The 22,451-nt window shown below is 37.7% G+C and overlaps 2 protein-coding genes across 3 annotated transcripts; both read right to left on the bottom strand.

The window, feature by feature from the left end:
- Positions 1 to 546: 546 nt before the first annotated feature.
- golm1 (golgi membrane protein 1) lies at positions 547 to 9,863 on the bottom strand. Of its 2 annotated transcripts, none has more exons than XM_042421344.1 (11): positions 9,660 to 9,863; positions 7,252 to 7,393; positions 5,918 to 6,097; positions 5,698 to 5,752; positions 5,429 to 5,531; positions 5,131 to 5,254; positions 4,639 to 4,783; positions 4,304 to 4,537; positions 3,677 to 3,841; positions 3,503 to 3,601; positions 547 to 3,241 (listed from the first exon to the last, which is right to left on the bottom strand). In XM_042421344.1, the coding sequence occupies exons 2-10, from the start codon at positions 7,378 to 7,380 to the stop codon at positions 3,504 to 3,506; spliced, it is 1,233 nt and encodes a 410-aa protein (XP_042277278.1). In that variant the 5' UTR covers positions 7,381 to 7,393; positions 9,660 to 9,863; the 3' UTR covers positions 547 to 3,241; position 3,503. The 2 variants fall into 2 exon arrangements, with proteins under 2 accessions (XP_042277278.1, XP_042277277.1); XM_042421343.1 differs by having other exon boundaries at positions 4,639 to 4,786.
- A 1,226-nt stretch (positions 9,864 to 11,089) lies between these two features.
- lmbrd2a (LMBR1 domain containing 2a) lies at positions 11,090 to 22,138 on the bottom strand. The gene is made up of 18 exons (XM_042421342.1): positions 21,989 to 22,138; positions 20,601 to 20,818; positions 20,268 to 20,377; positions 19,121 to 19,219; positions 18,834 to 19,001; positions 15,954 to 16,164; positions 15,618 to 15,692; positions 15,401 to 15,505; positions 15,100 to 15,283; positions 14,712 to 14,893; positions 14,398 to 14,531; positions 14,026 to 14,131; positions 13,674 to 13,771; positions 13,085 to 13,188; positions 12,738 to 12,784; positions 12,025 to 12,133; positions 11,339 to 11,432; positions 11,090 to 11,204 (listed from the first exon to the last, which is right to left on the bottom strand). Exons 2-18 carry the CDS (start codon positions 20,772 to 20,774, stop codon positions 11,141 to 11,143), a joined length of 2,064 nt encoding a protein of 687 aa, XP_042277276.1. The 5' UTR covers positions 20,775 to 20,818; positions 21,989 to 22,138; the 3' UTR covers positions 11,090 to 11,140.
- Positions 22,139 to 22,451: the final 313 nt, after the last annotated feature.

The following is a 22,451-nucleotide window of genomic DNA, read 5'->3' on the forward strand; positions in this document are numbered from 1 at the left end:
TTACTAAAATTTCAAAGGATTTCACACTTAAACTGATGAAACATGTTACTGACAGTTTACTTGAAATCACAACTACATACGGTATGTTAACTGTGACTGTAATACATGTGTAATTAAAAGCTGTATATGCCATTGAAGTCCTTTTCATTTCACTTTATGTAGAAACATGTCAATGTCAAAACCTTCATCACAGTTTTATATTAAATATTCATTTGCTCTCCTCAGAATTCTATCTTTGAATGCGGGCAATCGTAGTATTTTAAATATTCTTATATGCTTTATCAACTTCAACAAGAGGACTGAATATCTGTGGAGATAGCTATAGCTATAAAAATGCTTTGACACCAAATACAGTCATCCTCAGATATCACTTCCCATTTGACTACACATTGTTTTCGTATTTGTTTATCTGTTCAAATACATCTTAAAACATGATGGCCAGTGTAGTAATTGTTTTACACTGCTATTACTTCCATATATTGTGTATACTACAATAACTGATCACAAAAAAACAGTTACACCAAACAAAAGAAACACATGTCTCGATAGTGGTAATAAAAACAATCTTTATTTTCTATCATCAATAAAGCCTATTTATTTAAACCTTTCAAATTTGTTCAGCAGTTCAGAATGAAATAAAATAAAAATCAACAACAAAAAACATTCATCCAATTTATAAAATCATAAAACATTTTCTCTCCAGGTACAGATACTTTTTACATAATTAGGCAAACAAAGCTTTCTGACCAAACAAAGCAGAGGTTGTCCACACTTTGAGGTGTCAGACACAGTAACCCACAATAACTAACAGCAACTCTGAAAACAAAATGACATAACAGAAAAAATCCCATCTCAGAACGCCTCCTGCAAGATCTACAGACAACAAACAAAAAGGCAGACATAAAGTGAGAATCCATGTTCCCTACTGTAAACAGGAGTGCTGATGTTGACTCTGAGCTGTCAGGGCACGGCAAGCGAAAGATAATACCTCACAAACTCTCCTGCATGTCCATTATAACAACCAAAGCATTTTGTAAACCCCCCCAAAAAACAAAAAAACTTATTTTAAATCCCAGTCAAGTTCTGAGTTTCCAAGACATGAAACAACATGCTGGTCTTACAAGGAAAAGAATATGAAATCATGGTCTACAGTGTAGCATCTCATTTTACATTTTGATGGAAAATTAAAAGTTGTAAAAAATGTTCTCAAAAAAGCATGATAAAGTTTTGATGACACCTGTATAGTGTGATGCTAATAATGCTCCTCTTGATTCTCTTAACTTAAATAAAAATACACACTGTACTGTATATTCTTTATGTGCAGCATCGCTGAGGTTACTGTATGTCATTATGTTGAGAGACATTTTCAAACCCAAGATTTTTTTTATTTTTTTTTATGGCTGCGTCTTTACATGAAAGGAACATTTCTAAATGTCTTCAGCATTTTATTATTTTAGACACATTTTGCTAAAATGCAACATATGTTGAAAAAACCTCAAGATAGTGACTAAAATATAAAACAGGTCATGTGGGATTTCATGATGGATATGGAGGCAGCTAAGCGTTCAACATTGGGGTTGAAGAGGCGGGAAAACAGGTTTGTACATAATCAAATTTAACTTCTCTCTTGCACACCTGTCTTAGTAACAGCCAAGAACTGAACTGTTTACACAGTATGACACACCCTTTGTGTTTTAAGCACCTATTGTATTTAATCACACAGAGGATATTTCAGTTAGTCAAATAACAGCACTCTACAAAGATAACTTTTGACTACATTGTGTAATATTGGACTGCTGATTAGAAGCTGAAGCTTCATGGAAATCATGACCACAACCTAGTCCAATGAAAAGTCCAATTCACCACTTCTACATATAGCAGCATACCTGGAAAATAATATAAATCATCCGTCCTGTACAGACTGTATAAAACACAAGGCAACGAAATATCTTGCCACAAATTAACACTTTTTTTGTTATTTCTGATGCCTAATATTAGTTTGTTTGAGCTCATCCATACAATTTCCAGTCTAGTGCAGTTTTAAATTGAACAGACTGATTTAGATTTTAGCACAGCTGCTGAATAGTTCACATCTACTGGATTGCAAGTGCTTTGAGGAAATGTCTTTCATAAAGTTACAGCAATTCTCACAGCCAGCCTTACTTATTACAGCACTTTTTGGCAACATGGGACTCAAAAGAGGTTGCCGTTTTCCATTTTACTTGGTTCAGCATCATAATCACACAACTGGACTCCGTAGTTTAACAAGCATTTCAGCATATTTCCTTCATTTGTTGCTGTTATGCAAATCTTCATTTGCACTCACTCACTCACACTTTTTATAGACCAGAAGGTTCTGGCCACAGATCCACAATCAGCATCCTTTCTATGAGACTCTGTCCAGAAATAACTTAAGGCTGTGTTTAAGATGCTGTCGAACCTCAGTGAGAGAAGAGGCATGAGCTGCAGAGCCCTCTGATGGAGCAGTTCTGTCACTGGGATCATAACCCTATAAGGGTCTGCACATAATCATCCTTTAGATTGCATTTAAGTTACAGTCATTACGGAGTGAACATAAACAACACATCAAACGACATAAAATCTAGAGATTTCCAGGCATGTTGAGATGTAACATTTTCAATCCAACTGGTGTCTTGAGATGTCTTAAGTTGCGTTTGCCATTCCTCAAAGAGTACAAAAAACTAAGAAGGTGGAATGAAAGCACTATAGAAGTAGCGAGCACTTTCATGATCACCTATTGATTAACACCTACTGAAATGAATTTGAGCACAGTCACCAGAATAACAGCATTTCAGGGGGTTTATGGGTGCAGTGAAACACATGTTTGTGAAAAGAGAAAAAGCACGTGTGTACATGCTTGGCAGACATTTGCATATTACAGTCTTTTTTTGTGGCTCTTTGAGAATATTGTGAATTCTTTATGAAGTTGTAACTATTCTTACTTCAATACAGAACACTTAAAAGATCCCAACTTATAAAATATTTGACTTCATGTAATAAAACCAAATGTATAACTTCCAATCAAGATGAAAAGTAAAAGATATCCCAGGGAGCAAATGGAATAAACCACAGCTCTTCCATAAAGATAAATTCAGTTTGGCTTTGTTTTATGTGAGTTTGAAGGGCTGTTTTAACCTGTACGACAGGGCTGTTGTGTTGAAGTGTAAAGCAGGTCCTTGTTCCTAATGTGCTACGCGGGGATCCTTCTTCAACTTCAGCACTGAAAGAAAAATTCAATATCCTGTGAACACCACAAGCAAATGAATTTGTCCCAATCGACTGAGTCATTTCATAATAGTGCTGCCGATAAAAAGTCCTTTTCTGATATCTATATCTTTTATTGGAAGTAGAAATTAAGTGATTTTTAAAGATTACTATGTGTGATATGTTGAGTCAACATTATTATAATATATTAACCTAAAGAACAAGAAAACGAGTCGAGGTCAGTGAGGAAGACATCAGTGTGTGTTTCAGTGTATACCTTAAATTTGAGCGAGCTCAGCTTGTTTGTCTGCTTCAAACTCGCCTTCGTTCTCATCATCTCCATTATAGTCAGCCAGCTCCTCCTCCATGTCCTTATCTACCAAACAGTGCAATGTGGTTATTAACACGTTCAACACACACACACACACTTTTGTTATACAGACACACATACCTATATTTTCAACCCGTTTGCTCTGTTGCTGTTTGTCCAAATCGACTCCGCCCACTACTTGTTCGTCTGCGTCGTAATCTTCTGGCTCATCAAGTTTCTGACCAGTAGTAGTCTCAACTGCCTTCCCCTGGCCAATCAGCATGCCTTCCATCCTGGGGTCTGCTTCTGGAGACAGGACCAAATTATTGTTTGATTTCATAAAAATAACACAACCTCTTCACTAGAACTGCAACAATTAGTTGATTAGATGACGACTATAAAATTAATCTCCTGTTTTGATAATTAATCGTGTTGAGTCATCTTTAAGGAAAAAAAAAAAGTCCAAATTCTGATTCCAGCTTCTCAAATATGAGTATTTTTAGTTTCTTCTGTCTTCCAGAATATCTTTGGGTTGTGGACTGTTGTAGACAAAACAAGACATTTGAGGACGTCACCTTAGGCTTTAGGAAACATAATTTTTCATAATTTTCTAACATTTTATGGACTATATAACTAATCGAATAATTGAGAAAATAATCAACAGATTAATCAATACTGCAAATAATCGTTAGTCTGATCTTCACTGAGAATGCCTGGATAGGAATAACTGACTCACTGCTTTCAGTGAACTAAGTGATGGTTTCTCACCTTCTGTCTGAGTGCCCTCTTCATGGGCATCCATCACCTCTGTCTCTTTATCCTCAGTCAGATTCTTCGTCAAAAGTTTACTGGTCTCTGTCTCTGTCTCACCCTCCTCTGTTTTATCAGCTCCCTCTAGTGGTAGCACAACTTCCTGTTTGATTGCAGTAGCTGAGGGAACAGACTGGGACTCTTTTTGTGAGGGACCCTTTGCAGGAAGAAGGTCCGCTGGGTCATCCGGACCTGTGAAACAACAAAACAGAAAGCGGGCTTACAGCAGGAGCATCCAAAAAAAGAAAAGAACATGAGGGTATACACTTGTTTTCCTGAGCCAACTCTTTTACCTTTGTCCACTATGATCTCATTGGTCAGTAGTTCAGGTGTTTCATTTCCTTTGGGCTGAGAGATGCTTGGTGTGTGACTCTCAGCAGTTGCTGTCTTCACTGCGTCAAGCCCAGTCATTTCTTGTCCCTCTTTTACTGCATTTTCCTGCTGAGGAGTCATCATGTACCACATCATATACCACATTTCTTAACGTCATTAAAAGAGCAGCTGGGTGGATGTTAACTATAAAAGCAGGAAAATTCAAAGGCAGTCAAAGCTATTAAACCTCATATCATTCACTTAATGACCAGAAATACAGAAGCCCTGCAGGAAAAGTAGGCTTTTCCTTTTCTTTTTGATTGTGCTCATAAACAGGTGCCCCAGCACAATAGGTTACAATGACCAAAGGATTAGAAATGGGCTTATATAGCCAATACTGATTACTTTTTAAAATAGATTGATCAGCCATGGCCCATCACTGTTTCCACTGTGAAACGGGAAAGTCAAATCACCTGTGTAGAGACACCAGAGGGAAGGACGAGCTTCTCCATTTTCTTCTGAACTTCAAGTTTAGCAGCTGCCACTCTCTCATCACACAGCTCCTTCTGAGACAGGACCTGGGAGTGACAGTGTGTCCTACATGTGTGTGCGGACACAGACAGACACACACAAACATGTTAACTAGGAATGACAGGAAATATATTCACTAGACTGAGGCAATTTATAGTGGCAATAGCAGTACATATAGATGTGATACACACATACACGCACACACAGTATATATATTTATGTGAGGACTAATTTTCTTACATGTCATAAGTGAGTTTGTTGTTAAGGGTGTTGATGTTGCCTTGGCAACTCTGCAGCTCCTTTTGAAGCTTCCCGAGGTCATCGCTTAGCTGATTCAACTGACCTACAAACACACGAGACATTCATTTTAGTGGCTCAGTGCCACAAAAGAATAGAATTCACATATTTTATTTTGTGCATCTGCACATAATATGTATTCTAAAGAGCTCTGTTAGCTGTTAAACTGCAAAGCAATATTTGAGAAATAAAGTTGAAAGGTTAACAGTTACCTTTGAGTTCCTGTATGGTTTTGGTACTGGAGGAAATATTCTGCTGCAGTGTGCCCTGTAAACCAAAACACAGCAACTGTCAATATTCACATTTGCTTACAGTTTGTATCAAGTCAATATTTTTTTTCCATTGCCCTCAAATTTTCCTGGTAGCCATGGTTTCCAACGGCGGTGACAGTTTATTGTGCGATTTGTCCCACCCATTGGTGTTTGAGCGCACCTTCTCTTGGCTGCAGGTGTTCTGAGCTCCTTCCAGCTGTCTCTTGTAGAGGCTTTCTATGTGACTGATCTGCTCCTTCTGTCTCTGGATCTCGTCCTGGAACTCATTCTTCTTCATCTCTGCTACTCCTCGCTCCGCTGCTCCACGGCGCACCTGGCCCTCCAACTCATAGAGCTTAGTCTGTATCAGAAACATAAAGGGTCTGAGGTTAGTTCAAGGTATTTTGCTTTTTTGGGGGTCATTAATGTGTGCTTAACTCATATTTAGACAGAGGATGACACAGGTAGGGATAACAACAACAATCTGACCGTGAAGTGAACATAAAAAAATGTGTAACGCAATATAAAAACACTGAAACTGTGTTTTGGGAGTTTGTTCTTTGTGTTAGATATATCCCAAGACAGTAAAAACTACCAACAAAAGAGTCAGAAATGTTTGTACAAAACAGTAGAAATGTTTGATTGGGCCTCAGATCTCTTCCTTTTCAACAGGCAGTTAAGCAAGCTCCTATGGTAAGTCAGTTGCTTACAATGACTTGCATTAAAGAAAGTGTTCAGAATAAATGCAAATCGTTATTGAGAAAGATATAAAAGGAAGTTACATAACCTAAATAAGATGTTTCACAACCAACACTCTGTAAAGAACTGTAAACACCAACATTTTAATCACATACTGGTAGATAGTAGCTGACTGAACTGAATGGTAATGATTGCCAACACTGAACACTTGTAACTACATTCAGCTTCTGATAAATGTGGGGCCACAACTAATGATTATCATCATTATTGATTAATCTGTTGGTTATTTGCTCGATTAATTGATTTGTTGTTTGGTCTATAAAACGTCAGAAAATGGTGAAACATGTCGATCACTGTGCTCCAAAGTCCAACGTGACGTCCTCAAATGTCTCATTTGTCCTGAACAACAGTTACACAAACGTATTCAGTTTACTGTCATTGATGACTAAAGAAACCTGAAAAATATTCAGAGTTGGGAAGCTGAAATCTGAGAATTTTGACATTAAACAAACAAAAAAAAGACACAAAACAATTAATTGATTATCCGAATAGCTGGCAGTTTATTTAATAGTTATAGTTAGCAACTAATTGATTAATTGACTAATCATTACAGTTCTAGATGAATAAGGTTTAGTCCAGAGCACAAAGTAGCCTTTAAATAACTGAAAAAAAGATTCACTGTATGTTTTGATAATTACCGATACTGAATAATTTGAGGTTTTACTGCAGTTTTTTCGGTTTTGGTGTAAAAATGGTGATATTTGCACTGTTCACAATTGTAAGAAATTTAGAAAAAGCACATGCAGATGAACCTACCTGTAGCTCCAGGTTGCGGGAGCTGGACACCCAGTAGTTAAAGCCCAGAACCAGGATACAGGCAATCAGGGCTCCAATCATTAGAGGGGGTGATCTTCCTCCACGACGTCCGTTTCCCAGCCCACCCATAGCTGTCTACAGACTGGAGACACACAAACCGTAGCCAGGGTCAGCACACTTTCCAGTAATAAGTAATAAGTACAATAAGTACTATTTGAAATACTACAGGTGTAAGCTAAAAAGCAAAAAAGAAAAATAACAGGCAGGTCTGCTGTGATCCAGAAATGTCAATAAATGCCAGTTTTATAAAATATATTAATATTTTGGGAAGGCATGTAAAAGCAGTAAACTACTGCTAAATCCACTGTCACACTAATCATGTCCTTGGTTTATCTAGTATCTTAAACCTGACATTTTGTTTATATGTGCAGAAAAATGAAGACCTCTTTTAAAAGAGCATTTATGACTCATAACCGTGCCTTGTACTGCCAGATACGGGAAGCAGCAAAAGGTCTCAGTTTGTTCCTAAAAGTGATGAGTCAGTTTAACTGTCTGCAGGATGCTGAGAAAGCACACACAGGTACTGAATAACAACAGCTTTTCAACCATTAGATCCAAAGCCTGTGCTGCTCTCACTGCACCGAGACAGCGTCATACTGTCCAGTGGTGGCAACTCATACAGCACATGTAACTAATATGCCCAAAACCCTCCCTGCCTTTTCCGTGCCTGGGTCCTTTCAAATATAAACCATCACACCACATGAACCTGGTGCAAAGAACTATTTAGATTGGCAGACTGTAATCTACTTCTGTAAACAATTTCATGAACTTCTCTCATGAGCTAAACTACAAACAGACTTGACGGTAGAAAAATTAGGCCTGAACTGTGGTTATAGATCAAATACCACTAACAGCTAATACTGAAAATCTGGTGTGATTTACCTGAGTGAGGAGAGAGTGGTGAAATGCACTAACTAGTGAAAGAAAGTAACTAAGTACATTAACTCAAGTACTGTAATTTAGTACAATTTTGAGGTACTTATACTTTACTTGAGTATTTCCATTTGATGCTACTTTATACTTCCACTCCACTACATGTCAGAGGGAAATATTTTACTTTCTACTCCACTACATTTATTTGACAGCTTTAGTTACTTTTCAGATGAAGATTTGACACAATGGATAATATAACAAGCTTTTAAAATACAACACAGTGTTAAAGATTAAACCAGTGGTTTACAACCTTTTTGGCTTTTGACATCTAACAAAAAGCAGTGTGTAGTCGGGGTCACATTTCAGATGTCTATCAGTTGTTAACAGCTCCACCAAATAGTGATTTTTCCCTCTAAACTTCTCACATCGTTTCATTTCAATAAATGTTCAAATGATCCAATATTTCACAAAAAAAAACAAAGATTAGAGAGAAAAGTCCAAAAACTGAAAACAAATTTGTGTATAAGAACGTTGTTTTTTATTCTTTCCTCTCCCATTAATCATCTCACGACCCCTCAGATTTATCTGGTGACCCTTTAGAGGGGCCCGAACCCTAGGACGGGAAGCACTGAACTAAACTAGCTCACTGTATATAAAGTACGTAAACTCCAGCAGCTACAACAGTAACATGCTTCCTACACACGGACGCTTCAGTATTATTAATCTAATGATGTCATATATAACAATATATCAGTCAAAGGGACCAAACCACGACTTTTACTGCAATACTTTAACTACATTTTGCTGCTAATACTTATTCAGGACTTTTATTTGTAATGAAGTATTTTTACATTGCTGTATTGGTACTTTTATTTAAGTAAAGGATCTGACTGGCACTAACCTGATGACACTGATATTAACGTGGAGACATTATTGTCTCTACTGTAATAGTCTGTAACACAGCAGCAGCAGTATACAGTAGTATACAGTATGTAGGTGTACAGGCTGGCCATGGGGAGTCAGCCAGCTCAAGATGACAAACAGCCCGATGAGCAACTCCGGTACCAAATCACAGCCCAGGCCTGGAATAAGGTTATACCTGTTAAGTAATCGTAACCAGAGTGCAAACATTATATTGCAAACGGTACCTGTCAAAACAACACTGCTAGCCAAAATGAAAGGTTTCGTAAAACCGTTAAGTTATTCTGGTCAGGAACGAGTCGGGTAGTTGCAACGCGAAATTTTCTGTTAACTGTGATCACACACACTTGGTAAATCTGTAACGTTAGAAGATATAACATTACAGTATAATCTATCAATAATTTGACAAGCCGTCAAATAAATGTGGCGAACTGAATAATTGATACACGAGTCACCGCTACAAGCAACCAGCGTTGCCACTCTGCGTTGCTAGCTAACGCTAACTACAACCATTAGCTACGTAGTCTGTCCCCGTTTGCCGCACATTAACTTACCCCGCAGACCCCACAATCACAAAACAGGAACTAAATGTCGGGCTGTGTTGACTCGGTGATATCCGATGATATTTGACAGTCTGGTGGCGTTTCTCCGTCAACAGCGCATTACCAGTTGGCCGTTAGCTGTTGTCCATTATGGCCATACAAACAGCCGAGCCCCTGTGTGCAAGGTTCCTTGACTGGGTGTCCCTGGCTGCGAGTCAAAGTGCTGCCTTTCTGTGCTGTGGGAAAAATGCGCGTTACGCTACAGAGCAGTGTAGTGTTTCAAAATATATCTAGAAGATTCATTTAAAAGTTAGATAATAACACCCTAACCCTTTCTGTTACAGAGTTGATGTTATTACTTGAAACTAAAAGCATTTGATTTTTCGAGTCGTCAGCTACAGATTACGGATTTATAGTTTACGAAGAGTTTCGAAGGCACCACGGACAAAACAAACTAGACAAAACAGAAGCCAAATTAGTTAAAATTTGCCCATCAGTAAACTTGTTGAACCACTATGTCCTTAATAATTAGTCAGAATATATGCATTACTATTTTAGTCTAGAGACGTGTTGTCTGTAAATAATTATAAGGATGAAGAGTACCAACAGATGACTGCGAAAGACAGATATAACCACTCAGTCAGTTTTTACTTGTCATTTAGTCTTACTTAAAACAAGGTTATATTTAACCTTTTATGATACAAAGGAACATGCAACAGTTGAAGAGATTTATGAGACATTATGTTTGTATATGTACTGGTGTATTACATTTAAGTAATTAATAATCAAACAGAAAATAAACTGAATGGGTAAAACGATGACATTTTAATGCTTTATCATAGTGGACACACAACTGCACTCTTAAGCTACATTACAAAAAGTCACATTGTTTAGCCAGTATAATTCATATACAGTCCAAAAACAGAAAATGTCAGACAACAGGCTGTTCTTCCTTCCCTTCCCTAATGTATCTTCCCTTTTAGTACTGTTTTAATTTTGTTGTTTCAGGCACAGTGATCTATTTAATTCAAAGATAAAATCAAACAATAGAATTCCATAAATATCATGTGTGTCTGTTCACAGTTAATGCAGATAACTATGCTGCTATGCATAACTATTTATGTTTTTTGTCCATCAGTCTGCTAATAAAACAAACAATTGCTCAGAAAATAATATTAAAAACACATTTCAAAAGAGTTGGCTGTGTACAAACAGGTTGAGGCTTTGAACAATGAACCTCCCTTTACAGTTACTGATCTCTATATAAACCCCTTAAAAATTACCTGGGATATAAAACCCTTTACTAAGAGTTAATGTTTTCACTCTCAATCATTTCCTGATTGCATGTCCATGTTTGAGATACCTCATCATTCTCTTTATTTCCTTTATTTTCCTGAGATATGCTCGCACAAGAGGATGTACATATTTAGTCCTTTTTTAAAAAATTTCCATCATGTGTGAGCTTCTTGCTTTGCCTCCTCTTCTTCTGTGTGTCAAACACCATCAAAGATTCCAGTTTGAGAGGGTGACAGAGACAGGTAACGTCCTCCTGTGTATCTACAAACATAGAGAGACAGAGTAAGAGACTGAGGTTGCCTGTTTGACATAGAAAGCTCTAGCTCTGTAGGCCATATTATTATTAAACTTCAATTAAACAATATCTTCAATTTAATTCGCAAAAATTAACATACCGTCTGTTTGGTGAATCTTCATCACTGGAATCGTCTAGCAGTAAACGTGTCTGCTGCTCGTCCGTCTCTCTATCTCTCCTAGTGACCATGATACCTGAAAAGAACAAAGAACAATATACAATATACAGTGTGCAGTATACTGTAAGCAAACAGACATTCAGTGTTTGTTTGGTCATGGTAATAAATGAGCCTCATCTACAACGGTTACAGGAAATGGTCCGTGGGTCCTTGTTAAAGGGTTAAAGTCTGCAGATTCTGGAAATATACATGGAGACTGCCATTTATCTTATTTGTTGGACAACAGATTGGTCCTGCTTACATTTGTTTTTGTGACTGGTAGATGTTTCATTAGCATGTAGGATAACTTGCTTTGACTTCGGTCTTTCACAAAGGTGGAAACTGAGAATAAATTTCTATGGAAGCACATAACACAGAGTCAGTAGGTGGTGCTTATCCTAAAGTAACCCGACCAACTATCTACTGTGAGTGAGTGGGATGCCCTCTGGCTAAAATAGCAGATATTAAGTTTCCTGCATAGGACAGTGGTCAACTATCTATAAACGAACTCTTAAAATAAAATATGAAATCAAACTGTCCATTAAAACCCTGTTGGAAATGCTTTATCCTTTTAGTTTCAGTAGCAACAAAGTTCTATGTTATATGTTCTGGATGATTTTTATCCCTACCATTCCTCTTGATCTCTGTGACAGGGCTGTTCTGGTTATCATTTAACTCTGTATAACCAGGTCTGGTCCGCCCTGTGGCTCCCTGGGCTCCATACCGCTCCCTCCACGCCTGAAATAGAAAACAAAACACACATAAATATCAAGAACTAGTCAGACAACAGGTTGGTTGGGATTTTTTTGTTTGTTTCTTAGAAAATTGTGATATTTAAAATTGTAAAATACCATGTTTTAAAATATATTTAAAAAATCTGCTTTGAATAGTAATATGTGTCTGATATGGGTTTTTTCCCCCCAAAAATTTAATTACCACGTTAAAATCCTTAAAATAACATCTGCTCTTTCTCCTTCATTGAAAGATCCAGAATCTATGATGGCGCGAATATTTTTCATTTCGAATGTTTAAGTGCTGAATGAAAGAAGTCCATTCTCAGTGTACATATGTGCACTGGAGGCTTCACGTTCCCACATCATGTTTGCTAGTTGCTTCCAGACTAGCTACAGTGTGATGTTGCAAATCACGCTCGTAGGTACATGTATTAAACTCAGATTTAAGGTGAGCACAGAGAAACTTTCATCTTTCAGCAGCTGTCTAGCGTCAGACTCTGCACATACATCATCTTGCACAGTGAAGCTAAAAACATCACAGTCGAGGGACAAAGTGCAAAGCAGATTTTTGTGTAGAGGGTGACTTAAACAGAATACAAATTTCTAACCAATCTTCGATTTTCTGCATCCTCTGTTTTCTGTCGTTTCCTCCTTTCTGCAAAAAAAAGAGCAACATTGTAATGTATATTATTAAATAGCGTGTGCACACACAAAATATAGTGAGAACAATTCACTTAATATAAATTACTTTCACATGTACAACTACTTAATTTCTACTGAGAGGTGAAGAAATACATTAAAGTAAAGTAAAAGAGTGAGACAGTGAATGAGAAAAACAACCTGCTGTCTGATGTCTGAAATTATTTGGCTCATTTATAGAAAAGTAAATAAAAGAGCCAAACAGACACTGCACCTTTGAACAGAAACATTAGAAATAGTGATTAAATGAAACTACCTCTTCTGATGAGTTCCTTTCCTTCATCCACAAGGTCGGAGGTCAATTCATCGTCAGTAATGTACTGATGGAAGCCCACGAGGTTCAAACAGCGAGAGCCCAAACTACAAACCCAAACGCACACACCATTGCAAAAACACAGTAAATTCTTCATGTGCGACATAAAGAAGATTCATCTATTAAAGGTTACTCTGAGCAGATAACTTCTAGTGTAATACTGTAAATCTGTTGTCAAACAAATATGAATCATATCCATCAATCAATCACATTGATCATATTAAAGAGGAATGATACATGAGTATAATCCTACTTGATACACATAATGAAATAAACTGAAAAATACAATATTCTAACATTTTGCAGAAATTGTGACATATGCTTGTATTATAATAATAAATAACATTAATATGAATTAAGTATTACATTTATTGCACGTCACATTTAATTTTTGCACTTCACTCTTTAACATATTTCATGCACTTCATTTCTTTCTCCATAGCACAGTCCATTCTTTGTACGTGTGCATACTTGGCTGATAAAAAAACTGATTCTGAAAATGAATTGATGAACAATGTTTCCTTTGTCTTACTTGCAGAAAGTGGCAAAGCAGAGCAGCAATATCAGCATGGGATAATAAATATAGAACCCATCAGACATGAAAGACAGCAGATGCATAGATCCCATGATCTGATAGAGAGAAACAAACAGAAGATTGATCATTTCCTTTACTTCACTGCACAGAGGATATGACACATCAACATATCATATTTTTGTGATCATATGATGTAAAATGTCCCAAAAGCCTCTAATCTGGGTGTAATGCCTGTATGTACAGTGTGAGTGTGCATTACTACATGTTTGTTGGTGTGAATGCCTGTGTACGTGCTGATATGTGCATTTGTGAACGTGTGTGTGTGTGTGTGTGTGTGTGTGTAACCAACAGAGGTATAGGATGTCTGTATTCTGTCCTGGTGTGAGATGGCCGAGTCCATGTGAATCAGGCCCAGAAAGTTAAGGCACAAAGGAGGAGTCAGACGACAAAACAACCTGAGCAGAAAAAAACAACAACAAAGAAGCAACCCGATATCATACCACAGAAATGTAACACGGTGTGCACAGAGTAGACTGAAATGTGCTTCCTCTTTTGAAACTTTGACCTTTTACACTGGTTACAACAGTTCACTTTCACTTTGATGCTGAGGTTTAAGCTGATGTGTACATTTATTGTATTATTATATCTGTGTTTCACAATATCATGCCTTTTACACCTTTAATGTGAAATAAATATATTTCTGAGCATATAAGGAACATACATGCCGCTGAACTGCAGGCTGTAAGCATCAGTCTGGTGATGTGGAACCAGGTAATAGTAGTTGAATACTCGTATCCTGAACACTGTGGAGTAGACACACACACACAGGAAGAAGATAGTGACAAAGCACGCCATCTGGTGGAGAGAAACAAAACAACAGGTAGACAGAGTAGACAGGTTAGCCAGTTCAACAGCGTTTGAATCGATTCAATATTGTTGAGTCTATATATTTTTTGTTCACAGCAAATAAAATTACTAAACTTAGGCTTCTTTGGTGTGCCTCATTGTGTGCCTCACTTAATACATGCCTCATACCTCTATACAAATGTAGTTGTATTGTTTTTCAGCCATCTGAATAAAGACGGCAAAGAGGGACAGGACTGGGTGTGTGCTGAAGAAAGTGCACTCGGACCAGACCACTGCTGCAGAGAAGAGACAAAGGAGGACTGCCAGCAGCTTGTAGAAGCCCCGCCTGAACACACACTCCCAGTACCACTCTGAGGATGACACACACATACACACGCATCAGTAAATACAAATGACAGTCAAAGGACAAGGTTCTCTGTCGTAATGTAGGGGTGTAAAAAATGTTACAAAACTATATGTTCGAGCAGAAGTACCTTAACTTTTTACTTCAGCACAGAATTTCAGTAAATACACTTTCCATCTGTGATTTTAAGATGTAGGTGCTGACTGAACTCACCTACTGTAGGAGTGTAGATGAACCTACGGATCCAGCCGTGGTGTTGTGCTGAAGAGGAGCTGTGGATGAATTGGCGGACCGGGCTGCTCTGACTCTTAGCTACGTCTTCAAGATGTAAAGCCTGGTCTAACACCACTGACCACTGAACCTGGGTCTGACCGTGCCTCTGCACTGCAGAGATCACCTGAAACACATATCCAACAGCAGCACATGATACTTAATTCAAATTTCAATGAGCTACCGTATTTTTTTTGCAGAATTTCCTTTAAAATGACAGTGTTATGTTGAAAATAGTAATTACTTTTTTATGAAGGTTAACTAGGCTTCTTTTAGTGGGAAGGCCATTCTGTTCATCACTAGAGCTTTCCACGTCTCTCCCCATCTCTTCTTGGTACTCAGTAGGACACTGAAATGAAATGACATTAAAATGAAAACTGTCCCCCACAAACTAACTGTAAAAACTTTAAAGCTGTCATTAAACTTAATCTAATGATCGAACGGCCTCATCCATTTCTTACCTTTGTCAAAATGGTGTCCACACACTTCCTGAAAGAGTGGTTGTACCTGACAGATTTATTGACAGCTGCCACCTCCTGATGATGAAAAATATTTTTGTTCTTGTTAAAGTAGAAATTAAAGGCAAAAAATGCAGGAGATAAGTTGATTTTCTTCTGTAGAAAATGTTGCTGTTCAAATATTCTCTAAGAACTACGCTTTCTGATTCAGCACCTGTTGGAATCCAAACTCCTAATGCTTGTACAGCACAAACTTATTTGAAAAACCCATCAATATTAACCCAGGATTGGTGCAAAGTGAGGGAGCATCTACAGCTACACATCTTTCCATCCTCCCACCTCCATAACATCTGCTAAGTTCTCCTCAGCCGCTGCCTTCTCAGTGGCCATTTTTGCTGTCTTGAAGTAGGTCTTGGCCAGCAGGTGACCATGGCAAGATGAGAGCCAATAGGAACGTGGGATTTCCACCAAGCCGTAGCCTAGCAACAGCACCAGAAGGAAGAGACCCCAGGTGTTGGCAGCTGTAATGCCGATTGTCTGGAGCTCTGTCCTGAACAAGTTTTACAAAGAGAGATCAATACACAGGCATAATGTCATCTTAGGAAACAAACCCGTGTACCATTGTCTCAATCGATTTCCTATTCTGAAACGAAAATCGGAAAATGAAAAACGGGTTGTTTTTTTTTAAAAAAAAGGTTTTGTCACTCAATTTGAAAAAAAAGATATAAAAGCATTCTCTAATCTGAAATAGAATTTATAGAAAAAGGCTCGAAATTCTGTTTTTTTCATTTGCAAGTTTCATTTTTCTTGATAAGGAGCCTCCTATCTAGGTTAATATTAACCCTTCAACATTATTAACAACAGCTACAACATTGACAGTTCAGTTATACGCAGACTGTACGTAGAATGGCCCACAGAGAACAATATGCGTGGTAATCTCCCAACTATTTTATTAAACTTAAATCGTTTATCCGTGTCCATTTCATTTCTCAAACTCTAAACTTTTCCAGCTTCAAACATGAATTGGCTGCAAAATAATCGCACATCCTCTGTTAATATATCACATCCACTAATCTGTCAACAGCAGCCTAATCCTGTGGCCAAATGATCAATCAAAGCTATTCTGTACTTGGTCCTACAACAGCTCATATTGAGGACTCTACCTACCTACTTTAAAAGTTGATAGTGGTGTGTTGTCGGCTTAAAATTTCATATGAGAGTTTTCTTCCACTGTTGCACTAATAAAAATGTGGAATAGGTCCGACAATGCACAGTCCATTATTGATAGTTTGGTTGGAATTACGCTTACTGATAAAAGCTGCTTACAATAATCAACTTAAAATAATTATCTTCTCAGGGGGAAAATTTCTGTTGTAGCCTACATATTAACAGAACATAAGCTATGGTTTTAGAAATATTAACTAAATATAATAAATGTCCTCACATGGCCAGAGATCCTATTGATAGCCAGTAGTTGCCTACAATAGCCTAATCACCCTATAATCACAGTTAACTTAATCTCATCAGACTGATCTGCCAAAACGGAAAGATCCAACCATTAAAAATACCAATCCCTGGCCATAGAATAAGTAAATCAGATATAATGTATCCTAGTTTTTTCATCACTGTTATGTTAGGATGGCAAGAAAGGAGTGTAGAATAGAGAGCTGGGGACCAAACACTCATAGGTTTCACTCAGCACCTTTACTTAAAACAAAACCCTATTACAGGATACTAGCTGTATCTGTCCACCAGGTGGCAGTGATGTACCATAACACAACTCAGCTAACACTACATCCCCCTTTCTATGTTGTACTGTACAGTCAAATAACTGTCTTTAGGAAGATATTTGTTTAACTTAACGCTCTTACATTTTCTTTATATTCATTTTTGTTAGATTATCAGTCTTTTATAATAGTCCTCCTGCTGCTGTTACCTTGTTTCAACTTGAACAAACAATATCTCATTTTCAATAGAAAAATACTCTAGATTTTTTTTTCCCATTCAGCAAAATAGTATTTTAACTCAACTTTATATGAAACATGTTCAGCTAAACTAGTATCCAATATCAAAGTCCTTCAGGCACCTCAGAGGATGGATAAGCACTTTAAAGCCATGTTGACAATACAATAGCTAGTCTACAGGCAAATGGAGCAGAGAAGAACGCTTGGATCCTGCCTGTCAGGCGCCTCCAGAGTGCGCACTGAAACGCCAAACCACTGAGCGCTGTCAGTCACTGGCGTTTCTGTTGCGGTCTGCGGTTGCCTTTAGTCATCTTGACAGTGGAAAATAAATGCTCATACATAGCAGTGAAGGCATCGAAGGCAACGCAAATTTCATTGCGAGGATATTAGGCATAACCTTCACTGCCTTTCTATGTGCTGTAAGAACCTTACAGATCATCTGCTTTTGCGTTGTAGCCTCTCCATCCATTTCTGTGGCACAAGGAGCACGCACAACGCTCAACGCTTTGTGAGCTCGATGTCTGCTTGTGCATCATCCCCTTCCTAACTTGCATCTTGTCTTGAATTAACTACTGGAGGAGAGCAGATCCATTCTGCAGTCAGAATCCTTGTTGCATAACCTCTCTCAACTGTATTCTTATTATTTGGGTTGTATTATCTAACCAGTGATGTAAAGAAGAGATTTTAAAGAAACTAAATAATTACACTTGATTAATAAACTTGATACTGGTTCACAGTGTGTGTGTGTGTGTGTGTGTGTGTGTGGTGTGTGTGGTGTGTGTGGGGCAAGCATTAACTTGGTTTGAACAAACCACCCCTCAGTGCCGACACCTGCTACTACTCTGGCTAAAAATCGTAGATAAAATTACTGACAATGAATGCTTGCGGTTCACCTTTTTATAACAAAGATAATTTAAAATCGCCCCAATTTTGCATTTTGTGGTAATGGAGACTGGATTTTTTGTGTTTGACTCACTGTATGAAAATCCGTAATAAGGAAACAACACAAAATTCTATTTTCAGGACAAAATTAAATGGAAAACAGCTATTTTCATTTTTAAAACGTTGTTACAAATATTGATCATTTAATAAAGCCCCATTTTTCATTTTCCAATTTTCATTTCAGATTAGGAAATCGATTGAGACAAAGGTACAGGGATTAAAACACAGTACAACAAGTCACAAATGTTGTTTTCTTTGAGGTTAAGTTTGTGTTGACTGTGTCATCTCATGAATTACAGTATGGCTGACTTACCATGTGAGTTTCCACTGTGGGTGAGCAGCCACGTAGATGAGCAGGGAGATGAATATAAGGAGGTAGGTGCCATAGTAGATGGCATTTTCAATGAGAGCTGTTTTAATCTTTCCAACTTTGGAAAAAGCTCCTGACTGTGCATAAGACTGCATGAAGGGCAACAGCAGCCTATCCAAAAAAACAATCAAGCACAAACATAGAGAAGAGTAAATATACCAAAACACAATACAGCAGTTATAGTCAAGGTTTAAGTAAGTAAGTGACTGTGAGTAAGAGCAGGATCTCACCAAGTAAGAAACTGAGAAGTCCAATATACAACTCTCCAGAACACTGGTAGGACGCCGTCTGGTATATAACTCCATGGCTCTTCACACGCCTTTGGTACACTGTCACAAACATATGCACACACAGAAGAAGAAGTTAGCAGAAGCTTTGCCATATGGTTGGATTTATCAGCTGTGGTACTATAAAAGACAAACATTAAATGCAATGTCCTCTGACATCATATGACTAATGACAAAACTGTGTAATAACAATCATTTGAATTGTAGCAGAGTACATAGCTGTTTACCAAAGTGTATTTCTGGATACCACCACTTGGTGTCAGCAAAGTCAGAAATATACTTATGGTCAGTTCACCAAATTACAGAAAAATCTCACTACTATGAAAACAGTTCACAGCCAGGTCTTTGGATCAGAGTGCCAGGGACAAAACTTTGACAATAGAGAATTGGGATAACCGGCCCTTTAAGTTATATGTTGTAAGTCTAAATCCTTGAGAATGTTTTCCAAACTAGTCTGCAAAACCAGTGAGGAAATGCTTTCATCATCATCACTCTACTGAACTGGACTTGACAGTGATTGTATTATAATAAAATTGAGCAATTAATCCCACATAATCACAGACTGTTTCTGTCAGCAGAAAAACCTTTGTATGAAGCACTTAAAGTAATGAAATGATTGGCACTGACACTGATAACAGCTACTCTATGTATCACGTCATTCCTTTAGTTAGTCTTGTCAGTTGGCTTATGATTAATGTCATTAATTGTTTAATAAATTCACTGTCATTTAACTGCAACAAATATTCAAAGAGGACTTGAGTTTATAATACAAGAATCAAGAGACTAAAGCCTACAGCAAACGTTATACCATAAAATACACAGTTTTTATGTTTAAAACACTGGGATAAATCAAAAATATCATCAGGAAGTAAGAGATGAACAAATAAGACACAGAGTGCTGCTTTGTGTGTCAATATCTGCAGTTTAGGTTAGAACTGTCCAACTTATGTGCAGCTCAGATGTTCATAACATAACACCATACCAAAACAAAGGTTTGTTTTCATACTTTACTTATCATGTGGCTGGCTGAGGAATCTTGAAGCTAGCAAACAGTGGCTTTAGCGCCGATAAATGAAACTGCCTTATTTACCTTAAAGTTGGATAAAGAGATGAGCTGGCTCCTGTCTGATTAGTGTGTCTTGCTGGAGTTACAGAAGAAGGGTGGTGTTCATGGTCAAGAATACATTGCTTGTAGATAGTCTGAAAGAATTGACACCGGCAAAAACACTCAACTCACATGATAAAGAACAGATGAGTTGCCAGAGGCAAGAGCAGTGTAAATAAACATGCAGCTCAACCTCATTCACACACAGCTTAATGTAAAAACACACTCACTCATATCCTCTTTTAAACATGAGCAACTCTGGTTAACATGGCTAAAATGAACTTTGTCTTCAGATACACATCAAACAACTTTTCGTACCGCGCTGACATCGAATGGTAAGATGAAGACGATGAGGAAGCAGAGGTACCAGGATAGCAGCGTCCCTAACAGGACCAACCGCTGCTGCCTCCGCAAATCTCCATAGCGCTGGAGGAGGTAGAGGGCCAAGAAGAAGACGACTACAACCACAACAGCCAGCGAAGCACCACTCATAGTGATGACTGAACTGACAGATGTCAAGGACTCATGGTGACAGACTGGATGGGGCAAGAGACGGAGAGAGAGATAAACAGGGAGGAACTCATTGGACAAACTGATTGGTTATCAGCTCTTATCTGCTGGATAAATGGGAGAGACAGTATCACCTGAGCACTGGCAGAATACATCTAAGGAGCAACTAAGGAGGTGAGGAATGGGAGAGCATGGACAAATCAGGGATAAAAGCACAGAGACAGAAATAAATGAGGGTAAAAAGTGAGACAAATGTAGAGAAAAAGCATGTGTCTTTTAAAGCTTAAATGGCCATAGCATTGGTTGTGTATGTTTTACTACAAATCTAGTACACTTTACATTACAGCTAATCATTCTGCAAACCACACTTTCTGTTTCTTTCTGCACAACATAAATCTATAGACAGACTCTCGAAACTTGCTTGAGTTGTGTAATCCACTGTAGTGACCATTGGATCTGCATTCATTTCTGTCAAAGTCACATTATAGTTATAAGATAAGGCAGTATTTTTCACATCTACCTGCATTTAAAATGCTGTCCCACAACATAACTTTGCCAACAATTAATGCAGACTTACTGTGGTGGATTTCAAAGTACAAGCTAATTTCAAGCAAGAATATTACTGATATTCATGAGGTAAAGAAATGAATGGAAACTAAAGGCTGTCTAGAATGATAAAGAATGATGATAAAGAAGTTTATATCCAAAAACCTAACACTGAATAACATTTGAAAACGGTGTGCAAAACACTATATGTTCCTTTAATAGCATACTTGGAAGTTTAAACAATATCAAATATCTTTAATAGTGGTTTCCACAAACATTCAGAGGACTTAGTTATATTATTGTAATACTTTGCTAACAGTACTTTTACTTGTCAGATTATCAAAGTAATACTTTTCTGTTTTTTCTAACAGGTATAAATGTAATATAGCTTTTTATTGAAGACTGCTCTCATTCTTTTTACTTCCAAGAGTTGACTTGAGACCACTAATGTTAATTATTTTCACAATTCCTGCTCTTCGTTGGGCGTCGTGGTCAATTAACTTCTATGACAACATAGCGGTTATTTAAGCTAGTCTGTGTTTACGTTATATCGTACGTTACGTGGTCTCAGATTGTTGATATCCTCCAGCCCAGATTTTCTAAAAATTTCACATATAATAACAACATTCAGAGCTGAAGTGAACCTTTACCTTTTCCGCCTCTTCTCTCCGGCTGAAGATTGTAAACCTATAAACTGTCTGTATTTACAGTCACATCGTGTTCCTCAGACGTTAAGTCTGACAACTGTACACAACCTTTGAAACTACATTACGTCACGACCGTTAAGCGTGCTTTCTGTGAACCAGCAGGGAATTCTGGATATTGTAGGCGATGTTCCAAACCGGAAACCAGGCTTTGGCACCCATCCATGTTGGCACTCCCCCAACTGACGTATTCCAGTGGATGCATGCATAGTCTATGCAACGATGTATGGCAAAATATTATGAAATTAAAACGTACATTTCAATCAATTAAAAAACAACAACAACAGGCCTATATAGTCATAAATTCAAAACACGCTACGAAAAGAGACAGAAAAATATCATTTTAAAGGAATATGTATGATAAAAAAAAAAATTCAATGCATTTCAATAAAAGGAGATGAACTCAAGC

Source organism: Thunnus maccoyii, chromosome 9, assembly GCF_910596095.1.
Source record: "Thunnus maccoyii chromosome 9, fThuMac1.1, whole genome shotgun sequence".
In the NCBI taxonomy this organism is placed as follows: domain Eukaryota; kingdom Metazoa; phylum Chordata; class Actinopteri; order Scombriformes; family Scombridae; genus Thunnus; species Thunnus maccoyii.